General features: G+C 48.1%; 13 protein-coding genes across 13 annotated transcripts; 6 read left to right on the top strand and 7 right to left on the bottom strand.

Annotated features, from left to right (window-relative positions):
• Positions 1 to 42: 42 nt before the first annotated feature.
• On the bottom strand, positions 43 to 1,225 carry F9C07_1636823 (uncharacterized protein). The gene is made up of 4 exons (XM_041292707.2): positions 704 to 1,225; positions 519 to 644; positions 269 to 445; positions 43 to 213 (listed from the first exon to the last, which is right to left on the bottom strand). The coding sequence occupies exons 1-4, from the start codon at positions 818 to 820 to the stop codon at positions 106 to 108; spliced, it is 528 nt and encodes a 175-aa protein (XP_041147386.1). The 5' UTR covers positions 821 to 1,225; the 3' UTR covers positions 43 to 105.
• A 698-nt stretch (positions 1,226 to 1,923) lies between these two features.
• On the bottom strand, positions 1,924 to 3,522 carry F9C07_2284596 (RTA1 domain protein). Its single transcript, XM_071510708.1, has 4 exons — positions 3,453 to 3,522; positions 3,298 to 3,397; positions 3,075 to 3,233; positions 1,924 to 3,018 (listed from the first exon to the last, which is right to left on the bottom strand). Exons 1-4 carry the CDS (start codon positions 3,457 to 3,459, stop codon positions 2,295 to 2,297), a joined length of 990 nt encoding a protein of 329 aa, XP_071364328.1. The 5' UTR covers positions 3,460 to 3,522; the 3' UTR covers positions 1,924 to 2,294.
• A 273-nt stretch (positions 3,523 to 3,795) lies between these two features.
• Positions 3,796 to 5,048, top strand: F9C07_2284595 (uncharacterized protein; the record flags this gene model as incomplete). The annotated part of the gene is made up of 2 exons (XM_041286280.2): positions 3,796 to 3,863; positions 4,230 to 5,048. 2 exons carry the CDS (start codon positions 3,796 to 3,798, stop codon positions 4,864 to 4,866), a joined length of 705 nt encoding a protein of 234 aa, XP_041147384.2. The 3' UTR covers positions 4,867 to 5,048.
• A 199-nt stretch (positions 5,049 to 5,247) lies between these two features.
• Positions 5,248 to 6,250, bottom strand: F9C07_2284594 (CYTH-like domain-containing protein). Its single transcript, XM_071510707.1, has 2 exons — positions 6,127 to 6,250; positions 5,248 to 6,053 (listed from the first exon to the last, which is right to left on the bottom strand). The coding sequence occupies exon 2, from the start codon at positions 6,014 to 6,016 to the stop codon at positions 5,405 to 5,407; it is 612 nt and encodes a 203-aa protein (XP_071364327.1). The 5' UTR covers positions 6,017 to 6,053; positions 6,127 to 6,250; the 3' UTR covers positions 5,248 to 5,404.
• A 1,074-nt stretch (positions 6,251 to 7,324) lies between these two features.
• F9C07_6542 (uncharacterized protein) lies at positions 7,325 to 7,567 on the top strand (the record flags this gene model as incomplete). The annotated part of the gene is made up of 1 exon (XM_041292714.2): positions 7,325 to 7,567. The coding sequence occupies one exon, from the start codon at positions 7,325 to 7,327 to the stop codon at positions 7,565 to 7,567; it is 243 nt and encodes an 80-aa protein (XP_041147382.2).
• Positions 7,568 to 8,238: 671 nt separating this feature from the next.
• Positions 8,239 to 9,408, top strand: F9C07_2284592 (uncharacterized protein). The gene is made up of 2 exons (XM_071510706.1): positions 8,239 to 8,525; positions 8,593 to 9,408. The coding sequence occupies exons 1-2, from the start codon at positions 8,300 to 8,302 to the stop codon at positions 9,069 to 9,071; spliced, it is 705 nt and encodes a 234-aa protein (XP_071364326.1). The 5' UTR covers positions 8,239 to 8,299; the 3' UTR covers positions 9,072 to 9,408.
• Positions 9,409 to 9,580: 172 nt separating this feature from the next.
• F9C07_6544 (uncharacterized protein) lies at positions 9,581 to 9,988 on the top strand (the record flags this gene model as incomplete). Its single annotated transcript, XM_071511480.1, has 1 exon — positions 9,581 to 9,988. The coding sequence occupies one exon, from the start codon at positions 9,581 to 9,583 to the stop codon at positions 9,986 to 9,988; it is 408 nt and encodes a 135-aa protein (XP_071364325.1).
• Positions 9,989 to 10,436: 448 nt separating this feature from the next.
• Positions 10,437 to 11,280, top strand: F9C07_6545 (putative C6 finger domain protein; the record flags this gene model as incomplete). The annotated part of the gene is made up of 2 exons (XM_041292713.2): positions 10,437 to 10,522; positions 10,602 to 11,280. The coding sequence occupies 2 exons, from the start codon at positions 10,437 to 10,439 to the stop codon at positions 11,278 to 11,280; spliced, it is 765 nt and encodes a 254-aa protein (XP_041147381.2).
• A 556-nt stretch (positions 11,281 to 11,836) lies between these two features.
• Positions 11,837 to 13,617, top strand: F9C07_6546 (putative benzoate 4-monooxygenase cytochrome P450; the record flags this gene model as incomplete). The annotated part of the gene is made up of 5 exons (XM_041292712.1): positions 11,837 to 12,041; positions 12,097 to 12,968; positions 13,066 to 13,176; positions 13,228 to 13,394; positions 13,443 to 13,617. 5 exons carry the CDS (start codon positions 11,837 to 11,839, stop codon positions 13,615 to 13,617), a joined length of 1,530 nt encoding a protein of 509 aa, XP_041147380.1.
• A 468-nt stretch (positions 13,618 to 14,085) lies between these two features.
• Positions 14,086 to 16,016, bottom strand: F9C07_2284588 (uncharacterized protein). The gene is made up of 3 exons (XM_041292724.2): positions 15,269 to 16,016; positions 14,787 to 15,213; positions 14,086 to 14,721 (listed from the first exon to the last, which is right to left on the bottom strand). The coding sequence occupies exons 1-3, from the start codon at positions 15,652 to 15,654 to the stop codon at positions 14,368 to 14,370; spliced, it is 1,167 nt and encodes a 388-aa protein (XP_041147379.2). The 5' UTR covers positions 15,655 to 16,016; the 3' UTR covers positions 14,086 to 14,367.
• Positions 16,017 to 16,962, bottom strand: F9C07_2284587 (uncharacterized protein). Its single transcript, XM_041286274.2, has one exon. The coding sequence runs from the start codon at positions 16,894 to 16,896 to the stop codon at positions 16,270 to 16,272; it is 627 nt and encodes a 208-aa protein (XP_041147378.2). The 5' UTR covers positions 16,897 to 16,962; the 3' UTR covers positions 16,017 to 16,269.
• Positions 16,963 to 17,684: 722 nt separating this feature from the next.
• On the bottom strand, positions 17,685 to 18,911 carry F9C07_6549 (oxidoreductase; the record flags this gene model as incomplete). Its single annotated transcript, XM_041292723.2, has 3 exons — positions 17,685 to 18,410; positions 18,470 to 18,538; positions 18,597 to 18,911. The coding sequence occupies 3 exons, from the start codon at positions 18,909 to 18,911 to the stop codon at positions 17,685 to 17,687; spliced, it is 1,110 nt and encodes a 369-aa protein (XP_041147377.2).
• Positions 18,912 to 19,289: 378 nt separating this feature from the next.
• On the bottom strand, positions 19,290 to 21,173 carry F9C07_6550 (lysophospholipase catalytic domain-containing protein; the record flags this gene model as incomplete). Its single annotated transcript, XM_071511481.1, has 1 exon — positions 19,290 to 21,173. One exon carries the CDS (start codon positions 21,171 to 21,173, stop codon positions 19,290 to 19,292), a length of 1,884 nt encoding a protein of 627 aa, XP_071364324.1.
• Between the last annotated feature and the right edge of the window lie 2,564 nt (positions 21,174 to 23,737).

Below are 23,737 nucleotides of genomic sequence, written 5' to 3'. Positions count from 1 at the left end.
CCATAAATTGTAGGATGCAAAGAAACAGAGTAGTTAGTAACGAGGTGATATTGATGACAGGCGTGGTATTCACACGATCGTCTGGCGCATTCCATGACTTAATTATCATGGATTAAAAGAGCAAAAGCCATAGTAGACATCGTCGTTGTTCACGACCTCCTGGATGCGCTCCTGACAGGAAGGCATATTGTCATATACAAGCTGGCCAACCCGCTAGGCAAATTCCAGAATTAGCCCTGTTGCTTGAAAACCTGCAGTGTAGACTTACCTGCCACACATGGTTATGAAAGCTGTTTTCGGGGTAAAACTGGTCGTCTAGCCACCCGGGAGAGTAAGAACTGCGGTCCAACGCGTGGCCTTCAATATGTGTTTCCCATGGTTCCAAGACATCATTATCATTATATTTGTTGTAATGATCAAAAAAGGGTTTCTCCTGGGATAGCAACTAATAGTGAAGATTACGGTGGTTAGTCCACTTGGTTTTTCCTCACCAGCAGATATACTATGATGGTTCTCACCTCTTCCAACTTTGTGACAATCTGGTCCGCATCCTCATTGTTTACCGGCTCCTTAACCAGCTCCTCAAGATCGTCCGCAATGTGAGCAACGGTCTTAATAGCCCACTCTAAGTTTTCATAAACCTCCTAGCATTGGTTTGTGAGTTGCTATGATCAATATCAGTATCTTGGGCTGTAGTGCTTACATTATAATGTTTTTTATTTGATTCGATATCAGTGATTTTCTGGATGGAGGGAACGGCAAGATCCTTCCAGGCCTCGATAGAGTTCTGAATGGCTTTGATGATTTGCGAGTCAACCATGTTGTAGAATTGGATATATTGGGTTGGGGTCAGAAAAAAGTATGCGAAAGGTTGGTTGTGGACAATTGACTGCCTATTAATAACCAGGTCAGGGCTTTCAGCCAGCCTCAGCTATGACATCATGTCAGTTTAGCTGTTGTGTCCACATTACTATGTAAAGTAAGAATCGTCAATTGATGGAGGGGTTTGTTGTCAAATTTTCAGCTCCGATGTACTAAACCCTCCCGAGGCGCTCAGCTACTCCACAACAGCTGGATTGAATACTTGATTGATCTACAGAATTTTTGATGGGTCCTGAGTCCTGACCGCTTCCGATTCTGGTCGCTAAGAAGCCATTCAGATGTGACAGCCTTTCAATATCATTTATTGGCGCTATCTATCAAGAATTCTCAGCCTGGGGAAAGAAACAGAATTAGGTGCGGGGCGCCTGCAAAAGTAAAAATAACATTGCTTTGGTAATCCCCGATTCGTGACCTGATTGGTCATCAGAAATGATATCTGACTTGAAGTCCTGCAAACCGTCAACATCAGATAACTTTTATTAGGCAACTCTTTTCTTCTTGGAGCCTTGCTAGCAGCATGTGGGCGGACAATTTGCGGTCGTATATTCATTCAGCTTAATTCAGAAAAGTGTGTAATTGTTGACTAGACTGGGGTTTGGTCAGTTAAACCTAACTGCTGGGTTATAGCTAGGTTCATAGGGTCAGTTATATCTAACTACAACCAAGCCGAAAATTGGATAATTAACCTAGATTAACTATACTTGCATTACGCCTGGGGCCTCGTTGTCAAGTCTGAGACCAGTTAGCGGACCACGCGTCAAGGCTCACTAACCTGAAGTACGGTGGACTAAATCAAGCTTCCAGGCAATACATCGATTCTGGAGCAATTTTACAGAAAGCTCACGGTCAGCAGTCCAATCTCCAGTGTGACAAAAGACATGTCGACCAAAGTCGGTACTACACGCAGTCTGCTTGAAAACTGGAGATCGGAATATATGGCTGCAACTCTAGGTTTGTGATCTGAAGCTGTAGTTCCCATCTAATCAACCAATGTACGATGCTTCCAGTTAGACTCCTTGATGGCATCTATAATTATCTAGGCGGGCAGACTACCTACTAGCTATATTCGTGATAGCTGTACTTTAGGGCTGACAGATATAAGCAGCGCACTGTAGAAGTGAAGTACAATGCTCAACAATAGCCGTCTCCCCAGGTGGCACTTATGATCACTATAGGTAATGTTGGACATATTAGGAAGCCTGAGCTGAAAACAATTGACCGATGAGAATGACAAAATTGATAAATCCCCAGCGGAATTTGGATTCAAAACTCCCATCGTGAACAAACAACAAAATGCCCAAATCTTTAACCACATCGATACACGAGAACTAAGCCGTGAAAAGCAAAAACAAAACAAAACTACTAAATCGCCACCAGGAACGTCAACTCTGAGCACATATACCGTCAACCTATCATGCTGCACTATTGACTAGCGTATACCCATTATTCTCCCAGAACGGACGTTCCTTTTTCTTGTTCGAATCAAACCAACCAAACGGATCACAAAGTGTCACCAAGAACGGACGCTGATCCTTCCAACCGGGTCCCTCGAGCTCTGTCTCGCCGTCTTGCGCAAGGTAGATATTAGATCTCTCGGGGAGGTATCTTCTAGGGTGCCACCAGTTCCACATGAGAGTATTAACAAGCATGAGGCTTGCCTCGAACACATAGAAAAACCACTCGTGACGTAGAATGGGGCTGAGACCCTCGAGGTCTCTCGATGGTGAGGGGCTAATCTTCGAGGCGCCAAAGTGCTCGACGATACGGTAAATGCATCGTACGAAGATAAGGAAGGTACTGATATATAAGGTAATCAGTGGAGCTGAGACGCGGCGACTGCGGATGCCCGATCTGTAGCAGCTCCTCTGGAACATTGCCGCTAAGAAACAGAACAAGGTAATGACCAGGACTTGAACTATTAGGGATATTTTCATGAGAATATAACCCAGCTTGATGGTGGATTCTGGCAGCTCTGGATTCGCGATATAGGATACGCCCAGAGCGTTCAGGACCTCCACGACGGTAGAGAGCAAGCCGAAGGTAGTCAGGACTCGACCAGGGTGGATCGGAGAATGATACGGGACATAGTAAAGGATACGGCCGAGTACATAGTAGTTGGCGAGCTCCAGGAGAGGACTTCCCATGTATGTTAGCTTGAACCTGGTACACTTAGCTATAGAGGGTGGACTAACGGAGACATATAGATTAAACATGTGCTAACGATGTAGATATACAGATCTGGCTTGCTGAATGAATAGTGAAAGGCACCGTATTCTCGCAAGGCAAACCCAATCACAAACATCAAGCAGCACACGAGGTGCAGACTCATGAGCTTAAAACATTTGTAGTGGCTATTATTCGACCGTTAGTAATTTCAGATATGCAGAAGCAGAGCTAGGGTCTTTAGTCACTCACAGGCACTGCCAAAAGTGCAGGGCTAACGAGGCAGCAAATGCTATGGCAAATATAACAGGAGCGATTTTGTTGGGTACGTAAATATATATGCTCTCCTCCGCTAGGGCGCTTTTAGTGATACTGAATTATTATCAAGGGAATACATAAATCCTTACCAGCCATTGTTATAGAGTTTTCTTCTCGTAACCGGGTCAAAGCAGCAGTAGTGCTGAATGGGGACACAAGTAGGGCTTGAGAAATATGATAAACCAGAGAGCGCAGGTGGACCCAAGGGAGTATTATATAGACATGATGTCCCGCATTTAACGATTCACAGATTTTATAAGAATAGCCCAGGCTGTGGAATGAGAGTTTTGAAAGCCTCGATCAGATAGGGCTGAAGCGTCCTATCTTCTCTCAAGATTGGCACTGGAATCTTGTCTGAAGGGATACTCCTCCATTCAACCAATCATACCGCATAGATCAGCGGTGGGCGCTAAACCAGAAAGGGTTCAATCCATGGCCAAGACGTCTTCAACTGGAGGGACACAGGAGGAAGTTTGGGCAGCACTGCCACGGTGGCCCTCGTAAGGCTCACTGGCGCTACATCCATCCAAATCCGGTTAGGGCAAGAGATACGAGATGTTCATCAAATTTCTATGAAAACAATAACAGCCCCTTATGCTGACTCTCCTACTTATCTTTTCAAATTAACTACCAAACTCTACTACACAATGAGCAAAACTACTATCCCATCATCCGAACCAGCTATATGGGGTTCTGCGCCTCCCCCTTACTCAGAACATCATACGGAAATACATCTGCAGAGCAGGTCCCAGAATATGAAGTCCCGCATTTCAATAAATCAACCAGCAACTCAAGGAGACTGCAAGCTGAAACGAGCAGATTCCCCCCGACGATGAATGGCTACATCCCAATGAAACTCAGGGTAGAGTTTCACTTGGGACCATCGGCTTCGGAGAGTTGTATTTCATGTCGATAGATGTTCAGCGCCGTAAGAGCATACAGACGATGGTCCTGCGCGATGGGCCGACCGATAAGGATCCGCCTCTTGCATCACTGCAGAGTGACCCATATCTCCGAGCAAAGCCGGTCTCGGTGACCTTTGCATCGCAGGGCGAGCTCCAAGAAAGTTCTATTGTAGAGCCACTAGAGGATGTCAAGCTAGGAAGACGCATGAGCCCGACATTCTCCATCACGGTGGGCGGGAGCGGCAAAGACGCCTCCTATGAACAATTTGAGTGGCGCTCAAGCCACGGCAAAGAAATAAAGGAGCTCGCCGGCCACACGTCCGGTTGGAAGCTAGTACGCCTGTCGGAAGCAGTGGGCGAGGCAGGCGGGAGTCGCTCCCACCGAGCGATGGGGTGTTCCAGCGACGGGAAGGAGATTGTGGCTGGCATTGCCCACAACGCATCGTGGAGTCTATCCAAAGGCTTCAGAATTGCGTTTGTGGGTAGTGGGCTTACCGGTGTCCTGGGAGAAAGATGGGAGATCATGACTCTTATGACCGCAGTACACCTCTGGCTCATTGAATTCCAGATCGCGACAAAGGCCATTCCGATTGCATGATGACTAGCTAATGAAAGCTTCACCAGCATGGGTTTGCTTGCCCTACCAATTGATTCGACAATTACTTTGACTTACTATGAATATATGTACATCTTCCACAACTTCAATAATATTATGTTATAGTGTCTTTCCATTAGATTCTGCATTGTTGTTTATAAGCGAAGTTTGCATCTTAGCTACCCTAATCAACCTTCACATAAACCCATTCTACAAAAAATATACTTGTCTCTCTCTTACTATAATACTAAATCATTGAAGAGCCTGATGAGCCAATTAATGACACAGCGATTATCTGCTACATCTTCTACCATCTAAACCAGTGGTACACTAAAAGAATGTAGAAGACGAAAAAGGAAGACAAAAATAAGAGAGAGGGACTGAGGAAGATGCAAAGAAAGCTACTATTTTTGCCCTTTGACAACCAACAATCAAGCTTTTTCCCGTCGACTTCAATTGAGATTCCCTCCTGCTGTTGTGAGGAGGGTAAGCCTAATTTGGCTTAACAGGCCACGTACAATTTATGCATGATTGTACAAGACTAAGCTCCAGGGAACTTTTCAAAGTATGCTGTCAACTTCCCCTTGGGTACACCTGCACAGAATGCCCAAGAGTATCGCTTCATAAAGGCACTAATCCTCGCATCCATATCGGCCATCTTAGACTCTCCGAGCTGACCATTATCGCAACTAGAGTTACCTTCCTGCTCTAGATAATATTCAAGTTCTACCTCGCCCACCGTGTGTCCAAAATCCGTAACATCTTGTACAATTGTAAAGTCCTTGTCGGCTTTCCAACTTTCTCGCCCTGTTGTGAAGGAGGCCGTCTGTTTCAATCCGAATTTGTCCCTTTCGGTGTTTCTGACCCCAGTAAGCTCTTCAAGGTAATCAGCTATCTGATTTGGTGCTGACAGCTCCTCAAACTTCGAGTTGTTGTAGTCTCCTCCTCTTCGGATCTTAGCCTGCCAACAGCCATTCCTTTGTCGGACCCATACACCCCTTGAGCACAGTATGCCTCTGTGATCGAAATAAATATCGTGAAAGCTGTGTTTGCCGCAGTACCTCAAGCTCCGGAATGGTGGAAAACCGCCATCAATCAGTAACCTGTTGATAGCGAGACAGCGAAACTTTCGTTCGACTTCGAGAATTGACATCAGCGGTAACCTTTTGGAGATTACCACTTAGGAAGCTCTAGATTTAGAAATACATTGTATGAGACTGTGAAACTCATCCTGGAAATGAAGCATAAGAAAATTTGATCTACCTCTGCTGGCGTGTCTTTCACGGATATACAGTACAAGTATATCACTGGTAGTCCTGAGTGTTTAGCTATGAAAAAGTCGATTGTCCCCTATTATGTTTGCTCCTAAGGTTACTATTAATCACGCGAGAGGCTGGCAGGTAGCGAGGCACGTAGTGAATGTTCTACCGAAAGCCCTTCACGCGGTTGCGATCGAACCACGGAAATCGGTGGTAATTCTACCGAGGCTAAAAGTATGGCACGGTAGCCATTGGTAGCTCTATTGTATTCACCCGCGCCATACAGCCATATGCAAAGGGGAAGTTAGGCGAGGCTTTGGGTGGATCTGGCTCCACTTGTGCCGCATGGGCCGATCTTTCTATAACGATACCACCAACTAGCTTGGATGCCTGTCGAAGACCTCCCAAGCCACATATCGGTTATTCTGACTCTATGTAGACGAGATTCCATCTCGCCCTGGCAGCTGTACGGTCTATTGAACATGTTTATCTATCTCTCACCCATCTCTGTGGGTTGCAGATCTGATAAAGTCTAGATGAATGCTCTACTGCCTCCGACCATGCCCACGACCACCTGAACCCTCCCTGCACAAGTGTCCCTTGGCATAAAGCCAACCTGACGCTCATATCTCAGGGGCAGGTTTCATATCAAGCGCGAAGTACGGCTAAGTCTTAATTGAACTACATCAACACTACCAACACGAAGTGATTGGCAAGACTGTGGGTCGCTTCAATGCTCCTATCCGTCGATACGAAGAACATTGCTTGGCCCCCCACAGCCAGTACACCTCTTCGGGGAAAAGATAACCACATATACCTGACTAGACATGCTATATGTGCTCGTGTGGAGACGAGGACCGTAGATGAGTATTTTGCTCCCTTGCGGTAGGTCAATTTGATATGACGATCACACGATACGTATATTGAATACCCAACCAAGCCGAAGATCTAAGGACATTGCGGGAATTTTCTCAGTTAACGATGTAGATCTCTTGCAATCTTCTACTCCTAGAAAAGGGAGTGGAATCAAAGCTCTAAGACAAACCGCCTATCGAGCAGGGCTATGGGGTATAAATCTGCCCTCCTCTACCTCCCCACTATTAACTCCAGTCCAAACTCCACGCAAACCACCACGAACAAGTTGTGATAACGCCATAACCAATAATCATACATAATCTTCTTCCCATCCACTCCAGATCACAATGAAGGCCAACTTCCTCCTCGTCCTCGCTACCGTCGCCGCCGGTGTGCTCGCCCACCCTGAGGCGAATGTCGAGAACAATCTCGCCGCCCGATCCGGCACCTGCCACAAGCCCAGCTCCTGCAGCAAATTCTGGGCTGGCAAATGCGAGCAGTACTGCGCACCTTACAAGTTCTCCCATCTGACTAGTGATGGTTGCTATATGTTAGCCGAGAAGTGCTGCTGTGATACCACCAAAGCCTAAATCGATAGATTGAGTATGAATGGAAAGCACAGAAGGGCGAAAAGGGAATATTGGTGATGTTGCTGACGATAATTTTGCATCACTGAGGAGGATTATTCAGGAGACGGTGGAGCACTTTGAGTGTATTTGGTCGCTCGAATGCAGACAGTTCATAAACAAGCACATAGGCTACCTCCGCTAGTGTCACTATTTTTCAGTATAGCTCGCAGCGGTACCATATCCACAATATGATTGTTGATGCTCACTTGTGCATCCTCTCGTAGGACTCAATAGAGCCGTCAGCTTGTCTTCCAACCGAGTAAGGCTGACATTGCATAGTCCTGAGGCAGAACTCCCCGCGCCGAAAAGCTACGGGTTGTGATCTAAACCCCACGCGCAAGTTCATGTATACTTAGGTCAATCTGTTAGGTTATATGGCAGACCCTTCTCGTTTATCGTGGCAGAGCTTGTCATTTGCACAATTTCTAAAGATACGATAGACACGAATGGCAACTACTAGGGAAGGCGTTCAGCCCACACGGATTTCCTGAACTCTGAATGATCATGATATACAGATTGCTTTCCTGCTGTTAACGACTAACTACTCTCAAACGAGAGGCTGGGGTACGAATCGTGTGGCAAATTAAATACGAGTGGATTTCATTCTCAGCCGCATTGTTCTCATCATTGCTCTCCATCTTGCTTACCCCCCTTTTGAAATCATTCTCCACACCAACAGCGAGCCGAGTCAGCATGTCTTGTTATGCGATGCACGGGGGTAAGATTTTGCCCAACTTTGAAGCGGATTCACCATGCGGAATCACGAATTCTACAAACCCAGTTGTACAATGCTGTGTGAAGGGGGACTACTGTATGAGCCATGGCATCTGTCGCTATACGCATTCCGGTGCATCAGGATGCTATGCCGGCGATTGCACTGATAGATCCCTCCAGGATCCGATCTGCCTGACCCGATGCGGTAACTTCATGAGATACATGATCTAAGCGACTGCGGAAGCTAACAGTGCTCATGTGGTTATATATAGGTGGCCTGCCTTATTCGGATTTGACGTACAACCTATCGTCCGGGCTCTGGGCATGTTGCAGCTATTATGATAATGATAAAGCCAATTGTACAAGCCCGTCGGATGAGATGTTCGCTGCTCCTGCTCCGAGCGATCTCGTTGTCATACAATACCTGCCTTCGACAGGCACCCCAAGCTATCACACGGCGAGAGCCACCTCAACAAGCGACATCACCTCTATGCCATCCTCGAATTCCAGCGGCCAGGTTGGAATGGGTGCTGCAGTTGGCATTGGTGTCGGGGTGGGAGCTGGTGTATTTCTGATTGCGACGGCTGGTGTACTCTTCTATAATCGACGTCGGAGATCGTCACCGTCGTCAACAACGCCTACATCTCTTCGACGTCTATGGGTCGGGCCAGAGTCGGAATCACATCAATTGCAACCTCAACGTAGAGTTGAGCTTGGGAAATCGGAGCCCCGTCCCCAGGAGCTCGCCTGAGAAGGGCTCAGCTGTTTACACATGGTTGTTATCCGTTAGACCCCCTTATTTACACATGTCGCAGCATATAATATATAGGATCAATTGTTTCATTTTATCAATAAGTTAGTTGAATTATTATGCTCAGTCTGTTTTTTCTTTTTTCTTTCTTTTTTCTCTTTTTGCCTCGTGTTTCGCAGCAAGAAAGACCATATATTGTGAACGGTACCCATGAGGAGTCCGATTCACACTTATTTTTAGCGGATCATTATTTACGTCTTTAGGAAGTGTTGCCAAAGTATTTTTTAACTCTAAACACAAACTTCATATTGAAGAGCCTCTTGACCGTTTCGTCTCAGCCCAAAAGTCTCTAGCCTAGGGCTTGACAAACGCCAAGCCTTCACTCAGCCCCCTCGTGGGTCCAAATCTTGCCAAGCCAGCAAGGCTGAGTATCCTACTCCTTCCTGCAGACTACTAGTATTTTACTACCTACTTAAATGTTCATCGATGAATATACTCCGTATGATAACATGGACACCCGAGCGCCGCTCCGCCCCGCGACACATCAACGACATTGTTGGGAGTGTATGCGCCGTCGGCTCGTATGCGATTTCGCGCGTCCCACATGTAACAAATGCCGATCGGCCGGTGTTGCTTGCCCAGGATATGACGAGAAGAAACCACTTAGATGGCTAGCCCCTGGAAAGGTGACATCTCGCGCTCGCAGGCGACGCTCTCCGCATGGCACAAACCACTCCTTCACAGTTAGTAGCGAAGGTAGCGAGGAGGCAGCTGACAAGGAGCATGTTCCGCGAACCAGTGTGCGGAGTGAACTACTGCGAATACCAATCCCACGCGGAGAGTTGAAAAGCGAAACATGTACGATGGTTGAGGCCGTGTGGTACTGTATGTCACATCGAGCTTCTAAATGCAATTGATTTCATAGTTCTCCCTAGTCAACGACTACGTCTACTCTGACTTTCGCGCACTGCACGAGTTAGCGCCGAACCCTTACCTTGGCCAGCTTCCCCTCGATGCCCTGCACCAAATGCCCATGTCGATATGTCACACGTTAGTATATCTTGCCCTGGGTCACCGCATCCATCACGTATACCCAGAGGATCATTGTCGCTCGTTGGCGAGTTTGCGACCGAGCCTTTATCAACATAGAGGACTAGCACTTCGATCCTTGACCGAGCTGATGGGGAACCTGAAGAACCGAAATACTATCGACCTTACCATTGGAAGCATCTTGCTATTCTTATTTGTAGATGTAAGTTCGTATTATCCTTCCTCGTTACATTGGGTCAAGAGCTAAAGGGAACGGTGATGGGGAAGGCTAGACAACTGCCGTCAGGGGACTGGCAGCATCATTTCGCTGCCGCCATGGAATTAATCAAACAGCGTGGTGGTCTGGCAAGTCTTGCGCATTCCTCCGAGTATCTGAAGCCTTTGATACTTCATTCGCTCATGTAAGAGCTCTAGCTATCATTCATACTTATTCCCCTCTCGCCATTTTCGCCTCCTAAGTTTCTAACTCAGGATACTTAGTCTCGGGGTGATGGCTAACACGACAACCCCTCCATCACAACATGTTCCAACCACGTCGCAACTCGACCTGATTGCCATCATGAGAGAGTTATACGGAGATGGCATATATCCGATCCTCCTCTGCCCCCCTTACCTCTTCATAGATGTCATCAAGATCAACAACCTCCGCTTCCAAACGACTTCTGCCCCAATAACTGAAACCACACGAGCGACAGCGGATGAGATACTCGAGCATATCGAGGCGTTCTCACCCGATGACTGGACCGGCACTAATCCCGACGCGCGAGAGGACTGGTTGCTACTGGGACGCATGTACAAGTCCTCCATAGCATTGTACTGCATCTCGTCTCTCCAAAGCCTATCCATCCTGCCCTCCAGCAAGTACTATACTGCTATGAGAACTGTACATGGGAATCATCTATATAGTCTTCTTCCAAAGATTACCCGCCGCACCCGCATTAGACATTTCACAATATGGCCACTTGTGGTAGCGGGAATGCAAGCGGTTGATGCAAGTCCCAATGTTCGTCGTATCGTTGACGAGCAATTATCAGAACTGAGCAAGATAATGGGTTGCCCGACGCCTACATTAGCGAAAGCTATATTCCGCAGATTTTGGACTTCAGGCCACACAGGATGGGACGAGTGCTTTGACAAAGCATACGTGTTTGTGACATAGGTCCTAGCTCCAAACTGTAAGCATGTATTTGGATCAATGGACATGCTTGTCTCAAGGTTAAGGTTAAGGATTCCATGTATTATGACGTGCAGGTACCAATTCTTACTTCCAAGAGAGGATGAAACAAGTCCCAGACTATGTCACTCTTGGTCTACCAGTAAAGGCATAAATGTTAAATAACCCACGATCATTTAAGTAACAGTACGCCACATCCATCGTATCAGGTGGCAGCTGATGCCCTGCAGGCCGCTCAGACTGCACCAATGACTAACCTCAGGAATCATTATCTGAGATGAGTGAGCCGCAAACCTGCCACCAGAGTGGCACGATCCAGTTCCTCGCCTGCCTGTTAAACCGGGTAACGGCGAACAAGGCCCGTTAACTGGCCTTTATCCCTCTGTGGCCTTGCAATACAGGTTGTGATGGGATGGCCGTACATTCCACCACTCCACATTGTATCGTCACCTTCAGCCTGAGTACTATATAAATGATGGTCGTAGCGTCTCGAATGCGCGGTGTGCAGTGCAGATCATCCCAAATACCCTAAGGTAGGGAAATGGATTCACCAAGACTCTGGACAGGTCTCGCTGGGCTGATCACCTACCTCATCGTGATTAGCGTTTATCGGCTCTTCTCTCATCCATTGAGAAACATACCGGGTCCTAAGTTAGCAGCGGTCACCCACCTCTATGAGTGGTACTATGATTTATTTTTGGGAGGGAAGTACCTCTTCGAGATCGAGAGAATGCACGAGAGATACGGTATCCATCAATTCCCTATGCCCGTACATCTAATACCCAACTGACCAAATGCTAGGACCCATTATGCGGATCAACCCTCCAGAGATCCACATCAATGACCCGAAGTATTACGACGAAATCTACGCATCGGGTACCCACAGGCGGAATAAGGATGCAGAGTTTGTTTCATTCACGGGCCTGCTCCTCTCCAGCGCCTCGACAACAGACCATGACCTCCACCGCTATCGTCGTGGCCTCATGAACAACTTCTTCTCTAAGAAGTCTGTCCGTGGAATATCCTACTTTGTCGAAGAGAAGGTCCACAATCTTATGCAGCGCTTTGAAGCCTTTTACCGGTGTAATAAAGTAGTCCGACTCGATGATGCCTTTGCAGCTATGACCTCTGATGTCATCACTCATTACTGCTATGGAAAAAGTTGGGACTATCTGGATTACGCGAATCTGCGCACAGACGTCCGCAAGGCCGTTCATGATCTAACTTGTAGTGTCCATTTCAATCGCATTTTCCCGATTTTCCTTGCCGTGCTTAAAAAGCTACCGCTTCGGTGGTTGTATGCGATTCATCCTGGAAGATCGGTTGTGCTGGATATCCAGAAGACAATCTATGAGCAGTCAGCTGAAGCTATCCATGGGGATAAATATAAAATCGGCCACAATGATGCCGTTGACAAACATAAAACCATCTACGACCAGCTGACGGATCCCAGCATTCCGGCTGAAGAACGGTCGCTTCAGCGTCTGCAGGATGAAGGTCTTCTGCTTATCAGTGTTGGTACAGAGACAACGGCTAGAGCGTTGACAACGGCCTGCTTCCATATCGCATCGGATGATCAACTGCGCACTCGACTGCGAGAGGAGCTGAGGACCGTCCTGCCGACGCCTACCAGTTCTGTTACCTGGTCCGAGTTGGAAAAGTTGCCTTATTTAGTAAGTGAAGACAAGCCTTCATCCCATTTCTTATGTCCAACTTTTAGATCCTCTCTGTCAGTGGAATTTCTCCAACATCACTAACACTTCTCCACAGACTGGCACAGTTAACGAATCCCTCCGTCTCGGCGGCTTCCTCACAACCAGATCCCCTCGCATAGCACCAGACGAACCCCTAACCTACAAAGAATACACCATCCCGCCAGGTGTAAGCAAGCCCCTTACCCCCAAACAACACACCACTAACAGAATCCCCCAGACCCCAGTAAGCTCCTCCAGTTACTTCGGCCACAAAAACCCAAATATCTTCCCGGAGCCGGAAAGGTTCTCCCCAGAACGATGGATCTCCGCCGGCCGAAGCAACGACCACCTTTTCAAATACATTACGTCCTTCTCCCGCGGCAGTCGGATATGTGCAGGCATGAAGTAAGCTACATGTTACCCGGGGTTTGGGATAGGTGCTAACGTGTGAAGCCTCGCATTTCTCGAGCTTTATATGACTCTGGCGTACTTTGTACGTCGGTTTGATGTTGAGTTGGTCGATACGACTGTGGAGGATATGAGGATAGTAAGGGATATGGGGGTTGGGTTTACGCATCGGGGTGAGCCGACTGTTTATGGGAGGATTGTGAGGGTTTGTGAGGACTGAGGGGACTTGTTAGTTTCTGGGTGCTGATAGTGATTCTTGTACTGTGACAACTTAATAATACAGCTCTTAGTGTTTACTTCAATTTGTCAAGACAGGAGAACCAATCATGATACAAATGCTTTAAGTGCATTCGGTGCTAGAAGCTCAAGGGATCAAGTGCAGCATATCAGCTGATATCAGATAGTCGTATCAGAGAGAGCAGGAGATTTGGTCTACCTAACAGGGTCTAACATTAAACTCGCAGACCCATTTAATACATCAAATCTCTTTCGTCCTTTAACCCCAACAGCTCCACACCCTACATCCAATCAACAATCTTGGCCCCAAAGTTGGTTGTATGGTTCCTGAGCTATTTGTGTCTATGCAGCCCTAGTTTCTATTTATATTTATGCAGGTAACCTCAGTATTTGATGCCTCAGATATCTTACTAGATTACTAGATTATCCTTGCCCTACAGATTACATGTCGACCAGACAATCATGAATCATTCTTCAAATTACAACCAACAATGTATGAATCAAAGCAAAGCTATCTTCAAACTCAGTATCGGGGTATTGGGGTATATCAAGAACCTCGCAAAGCGATCAAACCACAAAAGAAAGACATCATATCATAATATATCCACCTGCAAGCACCACACGAATAAACCATCTCTATCACGCACCCACCAAGTAGACTCTAGCATCTAGTCCACACTCATTCACTACCATAAAGCCCTACCAAAGTCCGCATACCTCAACACAACAGAGACTAATGATAACCATTGTGCATCTTCGCCTGACCCTGAGGCCGATAAGCCCGATAAGGCTGGTGAGCCTGCGAGACACCAGGATACTTCTGTTGGTTCTGGAGGTGCTTAACAGGCCCGGTAGAGGTATTATCGGATAATTGCTTCGACGAGGCGACAAGAAGAGCCATGAGAAAGGTCACTGAGTAGAAGAAATACCCCAGGAAATTCTGAGCCTCCAAGGAGCGGTTATATGCGTCGATTCCCTTGCTTATATATTCTGCTTGTAGGTAATCGATAATGATGTGGTTGGCGAGGTCGAGAACCGTCATTCCCAGTGACGATAGGATTAGGAGTATGATAGCGGGGAAGAGGATCTATATCGTATCATGTTAGTTATGTGTGTAAATGATATCGATGTGTATTGGATGATGTGACATACCCCTCGTCTCAAATGATGGCCACGGGTCAGCGCGAAAAGCATATTCGCAGCTGCCATTAGCATGCCAATTACGGCGAGCACGGCATATGCCGTGGCTAGTTTGATTTGATGGTATCGTAATGTGCTACCACTAACCAAGGTACCGCGATACGATGCATCAACGAGATGAGTGTAGATAGCCAGATGGCAGAGGAGGATAATCCCAAGCACGACGACGTAGATGGAATGGACGATGGTGACCATTTTTGCGATTTTTCTGTTACCCTGAACCAGGCGCTTGCAGATTGGGACCATGATCAGGGCAATGAGGAGGAAGTATGCCAGGGCGGAGAGCCAGCCTGGCACAAGGCTGACAAGCTGATACACGGTGATCGATGTGATGTCGCATTGTATTAGAGCCAGGAGTACGATATTAAGGATGACTGCACTGCGTGTTGTTAGTCGAGATTGGTCTTTTAAAGGCGACAAAGGCCAGCACTTACACGATACTGAAGACGATCGAGAAACCGAGAGGGAACCATCGTCGTAAAGCTCTTCCTTTCTGCTTGCTCCGGATCAATTTGAAGCTCGCGAAGCAAAACAGCCCACAGAAGACAAGGAAGAAAAGCGCATGGAACGCGATGGTAATTTGGGCTGCTTGGGAGCTAAATGCGGAGCCACTGCATGAGCTAGAGCTTGAAGAGCTGGAGCTGCTGCCGCCACTGTAGGAACCACCACCACGTCTGGGTGCCATTGTGGGAAAGTTGTTGTAGTCAGAAAGAAGCGATGAATTGTTTGTCAACGGACTGGGCGCCCAGAGGTTAATAAGGGCAAGCCAGTCTCCAAGGCTGAGTCTATACACTAGGTGCCGTGCCACGCTTGGGCACATAGCCTCATGATTTTCAATCCGCCAGACCGGTGAATCATGGCGGTGGTCGTGTTGAGGGCCGACTATATATTAGCAGAACCTTAAATTGGAAGATCGCTTGCAGGAAGCGCTGTGGTTGGCTCGAACACGACATGGCTGAGGCTCAGCAGGGTCAATACGAGGTTATTCTTAGGGAGAAGGTCTGCACCCAATTTCCACCCGCACACGAAGGAGTGCCAATTCCCCACATTTGGATTTATTTGCCGAAAGACCGTATTCAGACAAAGAAAATATGCATCCTGTTGGTGCTTGTCATCGCGCTATTGGATTGCGGTCAGGCACGAGGTTTAATCTTGCTCAAGAGTCCCCTTTACGAGGAGAATTGCGGGGTGAATAAGAGGTTTGCCAATTAAAGCGTCTTGTATTATCGCAGTGGTCCGCATGATTAGATGTAGTGAATCTAACTATCTGCATAGCTGTAGAGATAAATAGCCAACGAAAGCATCATTATGGTTGAGCGAAGGTACAGAGGGAACAATATGCACAGTCCGACAAAACACACGTGGATCATAGCCCATTTCCAAATCCCTTCGGATATTCATTAAGCGCATTACAGCATTCAATCAAAAACCCATCTCACAGGAAGGCGCCCAAAACGAAGGGGAGCATCCATGTGGCCCAACCTTGAGGCAAGGTCGAGGACGCACCCGAGTCAGTCGACGAAGGAGAAGCCGATGATGAAGTGGAGGAAGCAGTTCCCGAGCTGGTCTCGCTTCCACTAGTAGTGGTTGAGGCCTCGGTAGTGGTAGAAGTGGAAGTGGAAGTGGTCGATCCGGACTCGGTAGGCGAGGCCGATCCGCTAGTGGGAGTAGCGGAGTCCGAGGTCGATTCGGCTCCGCTACTGGACGATCCGGTGGGAGATCCTGATCCAGTGGTAGATCCTGATCCAGTGGCAGTTCCAGAGCCGGTACCTGTAGGAGCTTCAGATCCAGTCGTACTGCCCGTCTGGCTGGTCTCGGTGAGGTATGGGAGAGTGACTGAGCCGGTCTCCGTAGAACCCGAGTTGCTGTCGGTGGTAGTGGCGGCCACGTCGGTCGATTCAAACTGTCTTTGCTGGAGGTTGGCAGCCTGGGCCATGGAGGAGCCCACAAGGGCGACGAGAACGGTGGATGACTTGATCTGCATTGTAGAGGTATGATCTGATCTCAGGCAGTGATCGTGGGTAATAGATATCTGGGGAAGGGGGGAAGCGAAGGAGCCCATATGTCCTACTTATACCCGGGACATTCTGCAGCTCAGAGACAACAGCCACGAGAGCTTACGTTTGCACCTACGTATGATGCCACTCATGTCCAGACGGGAGCCAGGTGGGGAAATGGCTAAGCGGCTTGGCTCCGTCGGGGCGTAGGGGTTTTTGGACGGGCGCCCTCCCTTGATTGGTGATTGTTGGGAGGCAATGCTGGCATCTGCAGATCCGTGTGAGGATCTCAACCTGTCAGAAGTCCCTGTGCTTCGGGATGAACAGCGTAGTAAGCCGCAGGGGCCTGAACTGATTCTCAGCCTTGCATCGTTCTCTCGGTGTTATGAACCCACTTAGACCTCATGGGAAACCCTTTCTGTTGGATTGTACGGGGTATACGTCACAACACTCCAACAAGCGATGCCCAAGCGTCAGCGATCATCTTTATGCCCCATAATTGCGACCAAAATAGGGCTTATGCACACGGGAATGGCCCCCGTCGGGTTTCCGCGTCGCTCCGGAGGTCATCGCAAGAACCATCGCTTCAGACGCCATCATCACCCCACATGGGCTTTTCAGTCGCTAGGCAACGCCCAACCTCTCTCCCATTCGGTCTCCTGATGTCCGGGGTATACTACGCCATCTCGTTTTTGATTGGAGTGGATTTGCCGATCACGGCCAGCTACAGTCAACAAGCTGCAAGCCCTATTGGAAATCAGATACCCAGAAGTTTGCAGTTGTGTTGTACAAATACACCGCTCACACCAGACACTGGAGGTTTTGTGATGTGTTGTGTACATTCTTCTAGTCCCTACTTTGTCTCGTATTGTTTCAGAGCAAAATCCAAGAGGTCGGGATACCATCTGCGACCCACATCTTGGTGACTGATCACCCGATGAAGGAGCGTCCCTTCGCCCGTCCGGCCACTGAATATACGATTAAACGTAGCCTCCGCATCCGATCGTACCTTTTCATCCTGTATCAGATCCCTGACATGCTGAGGTATCTGCAGGGTGATTTTCTCAGCAGAGAGATCCAGGCCCATTCCCAGGAACACAGGGATGGAGAACCGCGGCCCGAGAGACGCGCCCGCCTGATCGATAAAATTCCGGGGCGCGAGGCTTACCCGATGGGTCGTCGCCGTGCACACGCCCCCAGTAATTGCTTCCAACGCTCGCCCTATGTTCACCACCAATGAGTTCTCCACCGGTGCGGCCGAAATCCAATCGCCGGATTTATTCTGCACCTCTAACCCTGAGTGGGGCGATGCTTGGAGGAGAAAGGTAAGGAATTCCGAATCCTTGTGAGGGCCTACGCCTTGGACTTCTGCCTCGGTTGAGGATATGGGCGGTGGTGGATATTTGATCAACTTCAACTTCAGTTGCTGCGGGTCGTCAAAGTACGGGTCCAATGCTGTCGGTGGTAGATCAAGTGCCTCTGATATGAGACCCCGAAAGGCATCTGATAATGGGCTGATTTCCGCGAGATATGCCTCGATGGCCTTGCGGAAGCCAGGAATGGCACTTTCATCGGGCCACTGTGAGAGTCAGCATGTGTCCTAAAGAATAACAAGCAATAATTATTGAAAATGCGTACCTGGTTAGGACCCCGAATATTACGATAAAGTGGTTCACTGGGCCCTGGAGCTGGTAACTCTGTCGCGAACTATTCGTAGTGTCGTCAGCATCTTGCTGTGCAATATATATCTTGGTAGACTGCATACATCGAACTGTTCCCGATAATCCTGTTCGCGCGCAGTAATCTCTGCTCCTAGTCGGGAGTAGCCCAGAAAGTGTTTACTGTTCACCATTTCTATCTCGACCTTCTTCTCTAACGGTAGATCAAAAATATCCTTGCATTTGTCTACCACATCCTTTTGGATCTGAGGCGCAATGGGCGCATGGATCAAGTAGAAGAACCCCACATTGATCAGCGCATTCCGAAGCTCGGCTAGGAACTGTGGCTTGGTAGTCGGAGATGTGGAAAGGGAGTAATCCAATATGGGGATTGCAGTGAATGATGATGTATTCGTCGCCATGGTATGCAAATCAGTGCTTGTTTTGTGATGAATCGATTATATGGAGGAACGATGAAGTTTATTGCCCTCTTGTCGACGGTTTTATGGCCACAGCCGACCGTATTGTCATTTTCCCCATCGGGTCTAGTGTCGTATCACATCATCCCAATTGTGGATGAGGTGACGGTAACAACATTACGGAAGAAAATATACACAATGTTATGCTGTCTCATGTTAAATTTCCTTTTAAGGTACACTCAATTCAAAATGCGCTATAAAACACAACCGATGCAATCAGGGAATATTCAGAATTTTGCGATAGCAAATAATAAATCAGTGGAAGTATTCATGAGGCATACTACGTCAACACCCAACATATCCCAGAACAAGATATATGCACTAGATCGTCATAAAGAACATAACTGCGAACGCGATGACCGCAGCTGTCCGGTTCAGTTGATCCTTCGAGGCCCCGGAAGTCGACGCCTCCATCAACAGCTCCGGTTCATAGGGGGCCGGTGTGGTGCTGTTGGTCTTTCCGTCCCAGCAGTAATTCTTGAAGCAGGTATTGCAGATATCGGGAAGCTTAGTGTTCGTACGTTCGGTGGACCGCTGGAGAATAGCGCACCCAACGCACGAGGGCCAGTTTGCGTCGGCACTGGCATTGCCCTGGGTGACGACATTGTAGCCGTTCAAGATAATATCATCGCGTTGTTGGTCCTTATACGCCAGCTGGAAGGTCGACGTGTTGGACTCGGCGGTGTAAGGGGCGTTGGGCAAGTAGACAATCAATGGGGTCGGGGTGCTGGTGTTGGATGAATTGCATCCGAAGAAGGTCGGGCGTTTGTTCAGGCCAAGGTTGAGGAACGTGTTGACGTCGGGCACCGCAGGGAAGGAGGTCCCGTTGGCGATACCTGTAGTATTCAAGCTACGTTCATAGGTGTAGATCAAGGAGGATCCGTTGGGCCAGCTATGGTCCGTATCAGCGGACGAATCCACGGCAAAGATCACATCCACGTTGCGGGTGGGCTGGATCAACGGGTGTAGAGGCACGTTCTGTCCATCTTCACCTCCGTCGACCACGTCCAGCTCTGGGGTTGACGAATATGCTGCCGTTGAATTGCGATATTTGTAGAAGGGGTTGGGTGCGTAAACTGCAATGTCCTCATCGTTTTCGCCCAGATGTTCCAAGACGTCGGCAATCGCCTCCTTGAGGAAATTAGGGATATCGGTGCCGTTCAGACGCAGAATGAACTGGTTAAACAGGGAAGAGCTGGTACCCATGACAAAACCCGCATTGTCAAAGCCGCGCACGCACGATTCCCCCTTGGGGAGTTCACCGTTCTCGAAATTGGATCCAAGATACTCCAATGGTGCAAAGCCGTATACTGACGGGTCGAAGGAGCCGAACTCCCATGGGTTAAATTCATACACAGTCGAGTTACTTCCAATAAGTATTTCGCCCGGGTTACGTCCATCGGCGACGAGGATAGGCATGGGCATCTTGCCCTTCTTGAAATCGTCGCCCAAGGCAATCGACGACCAGGTATAACTGGGACCGCCATCATCAGTGGTAGCGTTGATGAACTGATAGGAGAGAGCACGGCCCCAGTAGTCGGTCAACGAAGTGTTGAACCCGGCGTTTCTCTTATCCTTCACCGCATCGTACAGATCCTTCCAGTACGCGGCAGTGTTGATCAGTTGGAAATGTTTAACATCAGGACCCTCCAGAATAGAGTTCTTGAAATCCCAGACCTTGTCGCTGGCCTGCAGGTCACCGATAGTGGTGAAGTTGTTGATGTACACGGAGCCCACGAGCCATCCACCACCACTGAGGCCCGATAGATAAGTAGAGGACTGCAGAAGGCCTCCGAGCTGTCCACGGGCTGTGGAGTTGGAGGTACGACTATCGAATGCCTTGATAGCACCCGCGCCATTGGTCAAAGCGCGGTAACCACCACCTGAAACGGCAATGGCCACGTTTGGAATATTCGATGCATTGTTTTTATGACGGTCAATGTACCCCGAGGCATCAAAGGAGCTTAGATTGAGCCGCCCGAGCAAATCCTTCATGGGTTCAAGGGTCTCATTCCGACGCACTTGCAACCAATCCTTCTCACTGGTGGACAGGGCGGCGGCACTGCGGATACTGGGACGAGTCGACGGACAGGAAACATTTGCGGGAGCATATTTATCAGGGGCATTGGGGAACGCCCGTGGAGTGACGGCGATCGAGGCGGCATTGGCCAAGCCCGCTGCTAAGGTGAGCAGGGCGACCTTCATAGTGGTAGATACGGATGGGAAACGAAGGGAAAGACGGGGAATGACGTTCAAAAGGCAGCACAGAAGAAGGACACCGCCGTGAAGTAATATAACAACGACGGTTCAGCCATGAGGCCCCATTCCTTGGATTGTACCACATTTGGCGTGGACCAACCGGAAGGCAGTGGAATTGAAAGTCTCCATTCTCACAATTCTAGTGGAGCCTCCCCTGCCAATCACCTACCTCTTCGGATTCCGGCAGTCGAATAGGGCTGATTAGGCAGCACTTTTCAATGGTTCTAAACTTCTCCGTCGTTATGCTCGCTCTCGGAATGTCACCTTAGCGCAGGGTCATCCACCATGGTCGCTGTTCGAGCTGACTGTGCCTTGTCGCACTGCCACTTAATAATTTAGGCAACATCATAAAGGCCCTTGTCTGTCATTTCCTGGTTCTTGGCAGCCGTTGACATTCATATTTCCGAAGTGGCTGAGAAGAGTTCTTTTGAAAGAAGACTGGCTCAAAGAAATGACTCGAGGTCTTTGTCCGTCATGTGACGTGTCCGATCATGACGTCTGCAGCAAAAAGACCCTGCACATCATTCATGTTTTGTTTGTTTGTGTACTTTATGTATGCACAAATATCTATGTTATGTAACTCATGATCCAGCATCCAACTGGCATTAGGCGGCCATCAATAAACATCCGAATGAAGTTTCATGAAATTTCTGCAATGTTTCTTGTTCGTTTCTCTTTAATATTTATTATTGATTTTTTAAATTCTATTTTTCTGTACCTCCTGCTGGCTCCTCTTTCTCTCTCCCGCTCCCCTGCAGTACAACCATTAATATCATTACTATAGCTTTACCCCAGCCCCCTTGCGTCTTCTAATCAAACAGAAGGAGGACTCGAAACATATTTCAAGGATCATACCGGCAAATCAGAGCTACCTTAAGGCCAAGCCAAGCCACTGTGTAGCTGACAAGAGACAGACCGACATTCGTAGGGCTAGCGTCTCAATAGTGTCTCAGCAAACTCATCAGGCTTCCCATTTGGGCCGCTAAACCCGCCGCAAAAGTAGGACGGGCTGAGCTGTGCTCTCTGATACATTTCTCTGCAATGCAAGACTTGGCGTGTTTGAAATTCAGAAATCTGCGCAGAAATCGAAAAATAGGAAGTAACTGACATGAACCAGAACTTTTGTTAACATAGAAAGGGGGTTATTACATAAAGTCTGCCCTTGATATCAAGTGCCGGTTCATGTTGGTGTCAGTGAGGCTTAACTGACTGTTTGTCCTTCTCGATGGATTCTTTAGCGTGGGGGCCATCTGCGGAGGGATTATTTCGCTTTATGCACAGTAATCAGGGCAAGGTAAGATGAGCCACAATCTTACTGTTGACAGACGATTAGACCAATAATATGACGCTGTCGAAAAGGTGCTGGGTCCAACAGTGTTTAGTCTGGGTAGGGCTGGTAGGACAAGCATCCACTTAAATCCGTAATCGTACTCGTACTGAATTTCCTTTTGAAGAAAAGAGCCTCGCGGGGAGTCCATACTACGCATATGGCTATCGTACTGGCAATATCTACCTTGGAGTCACGGAAGTCACCAGGTAGAAGGGTATGAGTGGATGCAGTACGCTAGGTGGTCTAATCTAAAAGTGGAGACACTAATAAGACTGTACAGGAAAAGCGAACAAAGGAAAAATAAGCCGAAAGAAACAGATCAAGCACCAAGGCATCACCGCTACGCCATATAGACTACCATTCTGTCAACCAAAACCAGAAATCCCTCTCGTATTATCTAGAAGACACCTAACTACAACGTGTACTCCGTCACTGGCTACCTATGCTTACGGACCAAAGCTGATCAAATTGAACACCTCCATCTACTCGATGGCTAAGCGGTTGGAGACGTATATTAAACTGCTATATGGCCACTGGAAGCGACCCAAGCAGGGGGTGAGACCTCCCACCTACTATGGTGGGCCCCTTCAAGAGCACAGAAAATAGTATATGTCTCTGATGCTAAGGCACTTTCTGACAAAATTCGCGAAAGGTTTTGTGGACCTACAAATAGCTGCATTTCCCTCTGCCGTAACTCTGAGAAATGGTAGGATTTCGGGCGAAAATAAATGAGGGTGGATGCCTTGTTAAAGTCTTATGATATCCCTCCCAGGTCTGTGTGTCGAAAGGTTACTAGCTCTCTCCCATCTGACCATCTTGTCCGCGGACTAGAAAGGTTCTGTAGCAGATTGTGTGTATGCACTTCATCCGGGTATCTCAGCTCGGAGGATCCCCAGGACGTGATGCGCATGGTTGTTGTAAGTAGGACGTCGTGCCCTATCAGTACCACTCTACCTCTAGAGTTAAGTATGGTCCATGACTATATTCAGGTATTTCTTTCCACACATTAAGCCAGCATTGAGGGATCCAAGAACATGCCGTTTCTTTTGCCGATCACACCTTGATGCACAGTGTGTGTGTGTATGTAGAAGGAGCAAAAAATACTTCTCCGAGAAGCTGAGTTTACATACTTGATTCACGATTTACAGGACTCTGCACAAACCAGCACAGTTGTATGAAA

The sequence above is a fragment of the Aspergillus flavus genome, chromosome 5 (assembly GCF_009017415.1).
Source record: "Aspergillus flavus chromosome 5, complete sequence".
NCBI classification, from domain to species: Eukaryota; Fungi; Ascomycota; class Eurotiomycetes; order Eurotiales; family Aspergillaceae; genus Aspergillus; species Aspergillus flavus.
Note: the sequence above shows the minus strand (reverse complement) of the source record. Positions and strands in the feature narration are given on the sequence as shown.

What these genes read in the sequence shown, in the direction of transcription:
- F9C07_1636823 (XM_041292707.2), bottom strand. Translation starts at nt 820, where the DNA reads ATGGTTGACTCGCAAATCATCAAAGCCATTCAGAACTCTATCGAGGCC. An exon ending in CAAATAAAAAACATTATAAT is followed by an intron (nt 645 to 703) that starts GTAAGCACTACA and finishes AACCAATGCTAG; the next exon opens with GAGGTTTATGAAAACTTAGA. An exon ending in TTGTCACAAAGTTGGAAGAG is followed by an intron (nt 446 to 518) that starts GTGAGAACCATC and finishes CTTCACTATTAG; the next exon opens with TTGCTATCCCAGGAGAAACC.
- F9C07_2284588 (XM_041292724.2), bottom strand. Translation starts at nt 15,654, where the DNA reads ATGTGCCCAAGCGTGGCACGGCACCTAGTGTATAGACTCAGCCTTGGA. An exon ending in TCGATCGTCTTCAGTATCGT is followed by an intron (nt 15,214 to 15,268) that starts GTAAGTGCTGGC and finishes AACAACACGCAG; the next exon opens with TGCAGTCATCCTTAATATCG. An exon ending in GCCATCATTTGAGACGAGGG is followed by an intron (nt 14,722 to 14,786) that starts GTATGTCACATC and finishes GATACGATATAG; the next exon opens with ATCCTCTTCCCCGCTATCAT.
- F9C07_2284592 (XM_071510706.1), top strand. Translation starts at nt 8,300, where the DNA reads ATGTCTTGTTATGCGATGCACGGGGGTAAGATTTTGCCCAACTTTGAA. An exon ending in GATCTGCCTGACCCGATGCG is followed by an intron (nt 8,526 to 8,592) that starts GTAACTTCATGA and finishes GGTTATATATAG; the next exon opens with GTGGCCTGCCTTATTCGGAT.
- F9C07_2284594 (XM_071510707.1), bottom strand. Translation starts at nt 6,016, where the DNA reads ATGTCAATTCTCGAAGTCGAACGAAAGTTTCGCTGTCTCGCTATCAAC.
- F9C07_2284587 (XM_041286274.2), bottom strand. Translation starts at nt 16,896, where the DNA reads ATGGGCTCCTTCGCTTCCCCCCTTCCCCAGATATCTATTACCCACGAT.
- F9C07_2284596 (XM_071510708.1), bottom strand. An exon ending in CTGCACTTTTGGCAGTGCCT is followed by an intron (nt 3,234 to 3,297) that starts GTGAGTGACTAA and finishes GTCGAATAATAG; the next exon opens with CCACTACAAATGTTTTAAGC. An exon ending in TGTTTAATCTATATGTCTCC is followed by an intron (nt 3,019 to 3,074) that starts GTTAGTCCACCC and finishes ATACATGGGAAG; the next exon opens with TCCTCTCCTGGAGCTCGCCA.